Source organism: Diadema setosum, chromosome 13, assembly GCF_964275005.1.
Source record: "Diadema setosum chromosome 13, eeDiaSeto1, whole genome shotgun sequence".
NCBI lineage: Eukaryota > Metazoa > Echinodermata > Echinoidea > Diadematoida > Diadematidae > Diadema > Diadema setosum.
The window spans coordinates 3,666,717-3,678,005 of NC_092697.1; the positions used below are offsets into that span (position 1 = coordinate 3,666,717).

General features: G+C 40.8%; 1 protein-coding gene across 1 annotated transcript; it reads left to right on the top strand.

Annotated features, from left to right (window-relative positions):
* The first annotated feature begins 1,608 nt into the window (after positions 1–1,608).
* Positions 1,609–8,510, top strand: LOC140236960 (actin-binding protein IPP-like). The gene is made up of 6 exons (XM_072316904.1): positions 1,609–1,829; positions 2,949–3,354; positions 4,124–4,262; positions 4,776–5,662; positions 7,235–7,455; positions 8,123–8,510. The coding sequence occupies exons 2-6, from the start codon at positions 3,084–3,086 to the stop codon at positions 8,345–8,347; spliced, it is 1,743 nt and encodes a 580-aa protein (XP_072173005.1). The 5' UTR covers positions 1,609–1,829; positions 2,949–3,083; the 3' UTR covers positions 8,348–8,510.
* Positions 8,511–11,289: the final 2,779 nt, after the last annotated feature.

Sequence of the window (11,289 nt, forward strand, 5' to 3'; positions counted from 1 at the left end):
GCTGTACAATCATTTTCTCACTTATCAGAACAAAGCTCATTGAAAAAGCCTGTTTATCCACGCTGCACCCTACAAGCAAACCTCCCTCTCTCTTCCTTTCCACTTCAAGCAGTCTCTTACATAATTTATGTATAACTATACAGTATTACCATGCTCTTTCGTTGAACTATTCTTTGAAGTTTTATCTAAATAAAGGCTAATCCCATCATACTGTCTCTGCAACAGCTCCAGATGATCGACTCATACGTATGTGTGCATGCTATTTAGCAATACATTGTACAGTACTGCCGGGCACTATTCACTTGTTCGAGCGCAATTTAAGTATATGAGGTTATAATATAATTCAGTTAAAGGGACATTATCAGAACGTAAACATAGGTTTGTCATTAATATTATTTAAGAAAATGAAGAAATAGCTAGCTTACATTTTTTTTTTTTTTTTTTGTATAGACATCCACAATAAGCAGATATTATTTTGTTTTTAATGAGGCCTACTCGCACAACCCGGATAGGATCGGCGGTTGCGGAACGTTTCTGCGTACGGTACTGCCTATTGTGCGGTATATTCGTTCCGGCGGAACCAAAAATATTGACTGAATTCGGCCAGTATATCGGTTCCCCCGGATCCCGTAACGGATCGCCTGTGACAGGGGCCGCGAAACTGGAGAGAGGATGGACTGGACCTGGAGCCCCGCCCCAGTCATTTGGTTAAAAATGAATGATTAAGCAATACACCCGTGCTGACGCCTGTTTTTTTTCATGAAAGCATTACCGTACTTTCAAACAAGAATGACTCTGATTCCCATGTACAGATGCACTATATCAGACTCATTCGAGAATCAAGCTTGGTCTTATATCTGTTAATTCATGTATCAATAGATTTAGGGCCTACTAATGTGGACCCAAAGAGTACTATATCTATGTATTATCAAATCTTATGATCATTGATAGGCCTACTTTCCTTTATAGCCCTGCATGGTAAGGCTGTTGGAGTGAATTTTGAGTGAAAATGTTCATTTTCACTAATTTTGTAGTGACCTCAGGGATCACTCCAAAATCATCGAGTGATCCCTGAGGTCACTCCGAAATTAGTGAAAATGAACATTTTCCCTCAAAATTCACCCCAATTTCACTCGAAACTCACTCTTTTCTGTTATTCACTTGTTCAAGAGTGAACATATTCACTCTTCTTCACTCTCTTTTTTTAGAGAGTACACATTAATATGAATTTCGTGCTTAGAATCCTGGTTGTATGCATTTAGAAACTGTTGCTGCTATGCCGGGCAAGGTTCGAGCAACCTTTCTAATCGTAAGGAATAACCTTTGTCACAAATGAACTATCAATTTGAGTTCTAGTATGTCAGTAGGCCCATAAAACCAATCTATTCAAGACTTGACTTTATTCAACAGACCGATCGCGGCAATCGTACACACGTACGTGAGCGTAGATTTCGAGTCACGTGACAATGTCACCTGATTTTTGTTTGTGTACAAGTACGGCACCGTTCCATACTTGCATGCAGTTGTGTGAGTAAAGATACGCCACGTTACTAATGTACAACAGTAGGCCTACTACAGTGTATCGATCGCCCTGTAGGCCCTACTCACTCTGCTTTGCGTGCTTCAGTATATCGAGCGTGAGATAACACAACCGCTGCTTTACTTGGAGGTGATTCACGCCCTATCAAAATCACGGCTTTTCAACAAATTGTCCGGCCGGTCTGGGTGTTTATGTTTTTATTTCATGACTTGTAAAGTTGTATTGTAATTGGCAGTTGCACACCCATTGATGAGATTTCGCAGCCAGCGCGCGAGCAGCTAAATCCTGGGTAAGCATGGTAAGTATAGAAAGACTAGATCTACTGACGTACTGTACGTCTGTAGATCTATTTTTAATCTATACTAAAAAGTATTAACTGTGCACAGCTCAGCCAACCAACTGGGCGGCTGTGTAGTTTGCTGTGTAATTGTCTACAAGTATAATTTTCATTTTCTGGAATTTACATGTCATGATTGATGTTGAATTACATGTCAGATGTAATGATGTAGGAAACAGTGCAAAGCCAAAGGCAATGAACTCGGGTTTTGTGAAGGTATGACAGAGACTCCAACCCCAAGCACCTTCTGATCTGGAGATTCTCCCGCCCGAAGCCCCTAACAAACGGGAGACTCCAAGTTGATGTGTGTGAAGTGCGAAGTTCCTAGGGTTTTAGATGTTCTCTGGTGCTATCTAAGGCTTATTTTTTCAACATACAATAGCAATAAGTAAGAAATCCTTTCCACCGGGAGACACAGAGCCAGGGCGGGAGAAATCAAATCTCAAACGGGAGAACGGGAGATTTTGCAAAAATGGGCTTTCGGCGGGAGATTTCCCGTCGAAAACGGGAGGGTTGGAGTCTCTGGTATGATTGTCTAAAAAAAGCGCAGTGATTGGATACCATCATGGTAAGGGAGTGTCCCTTGGCCCTGTGGGATGTTACAAACCGGTGGCGACCACTCAGTCCAGCTTCTCTATACACGCACAGTTATTACTATTAATAGCGAGGGTTAATTAACCCCGTGGCGTCATTTCCTCTCGTTCTGACAACCCACTTGTTCCTGATATAATTTATAATTATATATCGATTGTACTTTGAGTATACAGTCGGTCTTTTAAGGGTTGAAGCAAGCTGGCAAGGGAGGGGTAAGGCCAAAGGGGTAGGTGATAGAACTTTCACTTTGTACACACCATCTACCATACACATACCCCCGGAGACCCGCCGCACTGCAACACTGCAACACAACACTGTACGTTGTACGTTGGGGCTGCTGGTCGCTGTTACCATACACAGAGCTTTGTCCAGTGTTCATTTTTCTTGCAAATATATATTGCACATACCATGACAGTATTCTTATAATGTTGACTGTGTAATGATAGGAAATATTTCCTTTATTTGCATCTCATGTAGGGAAGGGGATGCAGGAATTGAAGATGACTAGACTTGAAGAAAGAGGCAAGAATTCAGTGCTCTCTTGCTGAGACTGTTGACCGTGGGCAGCTTTGCAGACTGCCTCAAAGAGCCGGTGGACCTCGACTTTCAAACATGCCTGACTCCCTGCAACACCAATCTGCAGTCCACGCTGCATCCCTGCTGGCAGGGATAAGCCGCCTCAAGAAGGACCAACTCTTCTGCGATGTCCAGCTCCAGGTGAGAGGTCAATCCTACCACGCCCATCGGGTCATCCTGGCGGCCTGCAGCCCGTACTTTGACGCCATGCTGTCGGGCGGGATGAGTGAATCCAGCCAGGACGTCATCGACATCCATGGTGTGGAGCCGGAGATTTTTGACTGCCTTCTGGAGTTCATCTACACAGGTATCAAGACTCCTTCAAGTACATTACATCGGTTACCAGCTCTTAATCATGTTAACAGAAAAAAAGAGGAATCAAAGATGTTGATGATAATTATATGATGAACACCATTTATTGTGCCATTTATCTGTAATCCATTCAAATAATGATGATGATAATAATGAATATTGAGAATTCAAGATGATGATTTATAGATGTTGATGATGTTGATTGTAATGATTTTCCATGCAGTCTAGGTTACAGTTATATGTTGTTTTTTAAAATCATCAATAATAATCATTGCACTTTTCACATTTTTCTTTCTTTGAGAGTGAGATCAGTTGCTAAGGGATTTTGATCACCAGATGTGGAAAGTGAGTGCTGATTATGGCTAATTAAGAAAAAATAAATAAATCAAAAAATCAGGAATCAATTTAGTTCCCATATCTGATAATTTCAGGCATTTGAGTTTTGATTCTCTTTCCAGTTTTACGTGCTGCATTCTTTTTTTTCCCCACAGCCCAGTACCATTCATGTCATAGAGTTTGAGTACCCGTTATATATTTTATTTGTGTGATCGTGATTGGATTATCAATGTGTTGGGGCCCTACACCTTGTTACCAATATCATGATTTCTTGCTGAACATTGAGAGAAGCTAGTGTATCCACACTTTGCTTTAAAAATACACAGAAACAAAAACAAACCTAGACGGAAATTGTGATACTTACTTGTATCTTCTTGTGAAGAGAACAAAATACAAGCCTGTCTTTCTCTGTACCTTGTTTACTGCAGGAAATATTGAGGTCACAACATGTAACGCCCAAGGTCTCCTGTTTGCTGCTGATATGTTCCAGCTGACAGAGATTAAAGACATCTGCTCATCATTCCTCAAGCTGCAGCTGCATTCTTCTAACTGTGTTGGTTTCTTGAGGTACAGAGAATTTCTCTCATCAGTTGCTATGTGAAATATTAAATCAATTTAAGAAATAACAAGAGCAAGGCACCTCTGCAGTCTGTGAAAATTACGCATTGCTACAGTGATTTGTTATTACACTCTCTTGTTTTCATTTTTAATTTAATTCTTTGCTGCTTATGCCTTGTGTCCAGCTGATAATGCCTGGTAGGTATTTTGTACAAACACTTAGGGTTTTTTTTATTAATCAGATAAAGGAAAATTAATAACTTGCTGCAACTTGTGTTTGGGTACATGTCTATCCCGACATCTGTATATCAGTTACCATAATTGTGGAAGTTCAAGGTTTCTGGATGTGGATGATCATGCATGTATGTCTTTGCGTATATGTAACAGTATGTGTGCATATGTGTTTGGGTTTGTCTATACCTGAACCGATTTTCACACTGCTGCACGAAAGCAATACCATCTTGATCAGCATGATTACACTTTCCACAAGACCATGACTGCATCTTCTCCTTCTGCCTACAGATTCGCCCTCGATCTTTCATGCCAGGACCTTGCGACTTCGAGTAGAGCCTACGTCCACAACCACTTCAGTCAGGTCAGGTTGGAGGAGGAGTTCCTGGACCTTGACCTGGACCTCCTGATTGAGATCCTGCTCAGCGAGGAACTGAGAGTGGAGAATGAGTTTGAGGTCTTCCTCGCTGCCATGACGTGGATATCCCATGATGCCTCAGTGAGGCGGAGACACCTGGTGAAAGTTCTGGAGCCTGTTCGTTTCCCGATCATCCAGCCCTCACAACTTTTCAATTACGTGGAGGAGTGCGCAGATCTCAGCCTGCGGGTGGCCATGGGCAAACTGCTGCAGGATTACGACCCCCGGAGGAAGGGAGTCATGAAGCCACTCGGGACAAAATCCCCAATCCAGGAATTCCACAAGCCGCGCAAGAACTCCCGCAAGCGGATTGTTGTCATGGGAGGCTACTGCAAGATGACTGGTGAGGGCTGGTCTGGTTGGGGGAACACAACTACCCTTCAAGACGTGGACCAGTTTGACTCCTTCGCTCAGACGTGGAGTCCATTTCCGCCCTTGCAGCAGCCTCGCAGCGGCTTTGGCGCGGTTGTGATGGGCGGCACCATCTATGCAATCGGCGGGGAGCATGAATCGTTGCTGTCCGAGAAAGTGGAGACCTACGATGCCGTCGAAAAGCAGTGGGTCGCCGCACCTCCCCTCCTGTGCCCCAGGAGCTCTCACGGCGTCTGCATTGTGGAGGACAAGATTTATGTCTTTGGAGGATGGGTGGGGCTGGAGATGGGAGCCACCATAGAGAGGTTTGACCCTGAGGAAGGAGTGTGGACAGTTCATGACGAGCTAGCTACCCTCAGAAGCAACTTTGGTCTAGTGTCCGCTGATGGTGAGTTTTCTTTGTGGCAGTGCTGGAATTTGTTAGTTTCTTGAGTTTGTATTACTCATTACAAAAGTTTAAGTTCTGTACATAGATGTTGGCTGTTCTCTTGAGGTAGCACTGTCTGTTATTCTGAATAAATGAGGTACAGTTTGTATACATGACAAAATGTTGTCAGTGATAGTATGTGGGATTCCCAGTGAAGTCATGAGGACTGATGTTACTGTCGTAACCCTAACTAGGCCAGGCTATTCAGGTAGATGATAGAGCCGGGGGGGGGGGGGGGGGGGGGGGGCCTCCCAGGCCCCCCCTCCGGATCTCAGCCGTCGACCGCGCAATCGCGACGAAAATTGGCACACGCATTGCCTATGATGTAATCTAAAGTACCATGAAGTTAATTTTTTCAAAAATTATCATTTACACTAAATTATGCTAATTTATGCATAATGATGCATGAAATCAGACAATTTGGTATAAATCACTAAATAAAGCTCAAAACAGGCACATTTTTTTGTGTAAATATTCTTTTTAGTGTCCTTAGCAAATGTAAGAGAAAAAAATTGCGCAATCAGAAAAAATTTCCTAAGTATTTTATTGTTTTTTAAATTTCTTATGTATTTCTCTGTTTTTTCGACTTTATGTTTTTCATTGTTTTTTCGATGAAATTTGTCCGTGACATTGTTCCGAACAAGAAAATGCATTATTAATTGATTTTAATCCATAAAATCCCAAAATAATCATGCTTTTATGAAATTTGCCTGTAAACACAGTTTACATTGAAATTGTACACAAATTCACGTTTTTGAGCAATTTTTGGTCTGACATGCACGTGCATATTTATGCGCAACTTCGGAACCGCACACCCGGGCATCGCAAATTTGGTGTCAAAAGATGCGAAAGAAAAAAGTCATGAAACGTCGCGGCGATAGCTTCTCGCGATAGCGATACATCGCGCGAAACGTCGAGGGGGGGCCTCGGAGGCCCCCCCCCCCGGCCTAGTTAGGGTTAATCAGTTGCAGCATGTCATACCATCAAGACTTTGTTAAGAATTAAATCAGGTGTATTCATGGTTTGTGAAATTTAGTAACAACTTGCCTGTTTAAAAGTTGTGCAGATTTGGTGTGTAGTAAATGAATGAAAGATTATTCATTCGGAGAGATACATTAAATCACAGATCAGAGATACAATAGATCTTGTTCCTTTGCACAACAGGACCATTCAGTGATAACTACATGTTTTGGACTGGACTTATGGTGCTGTGTGTCAGAGGAATTTGACGAAATAATTATTTCATACTTCTCTGGCCCCTTAGATGGAAATTATTACTCACTGTGGGTGGATCCCAGACGACTGGTGTGCTACCGGTCAACCCCCCCCCCCCCCCCCCGATTGGCCCCTGTTTGATAATCCTACACATACATGTACACATATTTACATCTATGCTTTGTAGGGTAGGGACAGATACATATTCTTAACCCTTAATGATATTGATAATGATGATGTTAAAATTGTCATTATTTTTATTGATGTTATTAGATCATTATGTTTTATATTCACTGGTCTTCCCTTTCTGCAACACAGGATTGGTCTACTTGGCGGGAGGGGCGTCAGACACCGGTACAGAGCTCCGCCTCCTTGAGAGCTACAATCCTGTGATCAAGGAGTGGACCCAGCTGGCCAGCATGCGAACTAGACGGTCCCAGTGCGCCATGGCTGTGATGGAGGACTCCATCTACGTCGTAGGCGGGTACAACTCGTCCAAGAACGTGCTGGCCTCGGTGGAGCGGTACTCCATTTCAGAGGTGCGCGATATTGTTATTATTACCATTATTATCGTTATCATCATTACCATCATTATTAGTATTATCAACATTGATATTATCCTCATCTTTTCTGTTATCATTTGAATCATTGTTGTTATCATCATCATCATCATTATTATTATTACCTCCGCCAAGGGAGGAGGTTATGTTTTTGTTACCGTTGGTTTGTTCGTTCGTTCATTCGTTTGTATGTTTGTCCGTGTGCAAAATAACTCAAGAAGTAGTTAACGGATTGGGATGAAACTTGCAGGAAAGGTTAAGAATGACACAAGTAACAAACGATTAACTTTTGATAGTGATCTGAGAATTTTTGGGAAATTTATGAAGGATTTTTGATATTTTGGCAGGTAGGGTCAATGAACTTTGGAGTTAAGGCTGCGCGTATTTGAGGTTTGAATACGCGCACTAAAGTGCGTACTCTAGTTTCTGCTGGGGAGAGACGCGCCGCATATCTGAGGGTTTATGACGTAACAAAGGCTACTATATTGGGAAATTTGGCGATTTTTCAGCTGGTGAAAATCACTAATCTCTATGGAAGAGCAAGATAATCAGTGGAAAGTAACTGCTTGGCGGAGGTCTGCACTCTCGGAGTGCTTTTCTAGTTATTTGTTATCATTATTCAATTGTCTGCTCATTGTACCCTCAGGGTAAGTGGACCAAAGTCCAGCCAATGAACTCTGCCCGTGCCTGCGCCGGTGTTGCGGTGGCCCACGGGAGGTTGTATGCCATCGGAGGGAAGGGGGCAAGTCGTCCCCACACTGCCCCGCCCACTCTTGATACCATGGAATGCTACGATCCGGAGACTGGCGTGTGGATCGACCTGGGTCAGATGCCGACTGGGCGCTGCGAGGCCGCTGTGGCAGTGCTGTGAGAATAGTATGCAGGAAAGTCACAAGCAGGATAGGAGACAGGGGTAGTGTAATCAATGTGTAACCAATGAGGCATTAAATTGTACTTCTGGGTGACATAACACAGGATTGAGAGGGACTCTATGGTAACAGTTGTATTAAAAATATCGTACACTGCCATGCATTGTTATGAACACTGATATGAACTGGCTTGTTCTAGTTATATGTGCCATTTTATGGCTGTGTGTAGAATGTTGGCCTTCATGTTTTGCATTCTTTAACATTTCAAACATTTGATGAATTTGGTTGCTATTTCTATTTTCTCAAAAAGAGTCATGTTTGAATAATTTTATGGGGTCATCATGATGCTGGTTTATATATTTGCTGGTAAGATTCATTTGTAGGATACTGGGACAGTGAATCTGCCATTTTGCAGTAGGCAAAAGACAAAATGCTTTTGGTGTACTCTTATGACCCAAACATGTCGTCAAGATTACTAAGTACTTAGCAACATTGATTCCAAATGCTTGTGACATACACAAAACAGAGAACATTTCACAAGCAAGTCTGTGCCTCTGTGTTAGTTTGTTCAAGTGTGTGAAGATTCATGTAAGTACTAAAATTGATTTGCATAATAGGTAAGACAATTAGTTGACAGTGGGCTTCTTCCATTGTCATATGCACCTTGATTGCTAGCAGCTTGCTAAAGATGTCTTTTTGTGGCCTACTCATTGTAGCAGGACTAGCTATGGTTTAATCACTCCCACCCCACCCCCCCCCCCCCCGCAAAAAAAAAAAAAAAAAGAAAGAAGAGAAAAAACACAGAATGTTAACATCTCTGTCACATGAATTTGAGTAGATGGGACTGAAGAGCCCATCCCAGCTGATTCATTTCTGAGTGTTTCAGGTGTTTAAAGACTATTCAATATTTCCACTTGGATGATTTATGCTGCATAAAAATTATATCACTCGGCAGAAATGAACTCTTGTGAAGGAAAACTCAGAACAAAGCTGAAACCAAATTAAATGCTTACCCATATATAAATAGCAACTGTATTCACAGTCATGAAATTCTTCTGTTGAGTTTTTATTGCAACTGATTGAGAAATTGTTCTGCATCAGTGCAAATAAGCACTGAATTGATCAGTGTTAAACATGTCAGTCGGTGTTAAAACACGTTGATGTAGGGCAGTTTGTCAATAAGTTGCAGCAAAAATGTTTGTTGAGATGAAAACATATTTAGGTAATGTCAGATGACATTGCGGCTAGATGTTGGGGGGGGGGGAGAGACTACCTTTGGATGACTAAATTGTACACATGGCCTTTCATAGAGCTGGACAATGGTTATCAAATCCTTCAGCTACATTATACTTCCCAGAGAGAGAGAGAGGGAGAGAGCTCTTTAGATATGGGGATGGTTGCAATGTTTTACACATGGGGGAAAATAGTAGATAACCAGAAATTGATTTCTGTGTATGGTTGGAGAACTGAGGAAAGACGTGATAAAAATAAAACTGTTACTATTTGAAGACTACAACACTTACCCCAAGAAATGATGACATCAAAATGGCCATCTAAGTTTGATATGTATACTGCTAGCAGGTCTATAACTGATATGTGAGTAAATAAATAAAACAATGAATAACTGTAGGCATTAAAACACAACATTATTTATTGATACAAATATGTAAAGTGCAGACACTGCTCCAAGTGTAAGTACATTTGTAAACCATTGTGACACATTTTGGCACAAAAAGATTTTTGTAAATTATTCATAGACAGCAAGATACTGTGATTTTCCTGTGAAGAAAGCTATGGGAGGAGACTTAGCTGGTCATTAAACACAGCTTGGTTACATTACATAATATACAACAGAGCATCACTTCTAAATATCCTTTTGCAGGAGCATGAGTTTGACTTTATGAGAATTTCCAAGTTGGTCTTGCTCAGACAACAATAGAGTGTTTCTGTATGCTTACAAAGACATTTAAGTGCAATTTTTTTGTCAAGAATATCTCTGAACAGTAAGTGGCTTTTAAAGAGTCAAATGTACTTGATATTGTGTGTGTAATAAATGAAGAGTTTGTTTGCAAAAACCGATAAGTCCATTTTTGAAGATTTTGAAGTACGGTCTCTGTCATAAAGTACAAAATAATACCTTTTAAATGATATATTGGTAACTACATATAAAGGTATATTTTTGAAGTTATGGTCAAAAGAAGCAAAAATTTTCTTATTATTCTCTTTATTTTTCTTGACCTTTAATCGCAAATATTTCCATTTGACAAATATGGACTTATCGGTTTTTGCAAACAAACTCTTCAAATGTTTATGTTCTTCTTATCTAGGGCTGTGTGTTGAATTTGTGTGCATCTTTCTCTTCATTTGAAATATTACACAATGCTTCATCATGAAATTCCACAGACAAGACATTTTGCTGACCAGGGTATTATCTAATTTAGTGGAAATTCATGTGGAGATTAATACATGTACATGTATTCTCATATTGAATATTTTCGTACCCCCTATCTCTCTAATTTATCTGTATGAAATGAGTTTCTGAATATGCTGGACCTATAAAATTGAAGTGCATGTATAGGGGAATTCTATCCGCATTTTGGACATGCATAATTGTACAACTCTGGGCAAATTTATCAATAGACATCATTATATGTTAACAGCAGAATCTTCTGTGAGTTCCTGAAATATTTGTACATACACTGTGTATGAAAAGTTATATTATGCACCACAGTCCGTGCGTGTGTGTAGATTTACAATGCATGTTGTCGGTGTTGCAACTTTGTCATTGTCTTGGCAACAAATTGCATTGTTAATATTACATTTGTATAGAGAATATACATGAATATGAATATGAATACAGACAGATACACATCCATTTTCGTCAGATTAATTTATTCATTTCATTGTCTCATTTCTTCTACCACGTCTTCTTTTCTACTTTCCT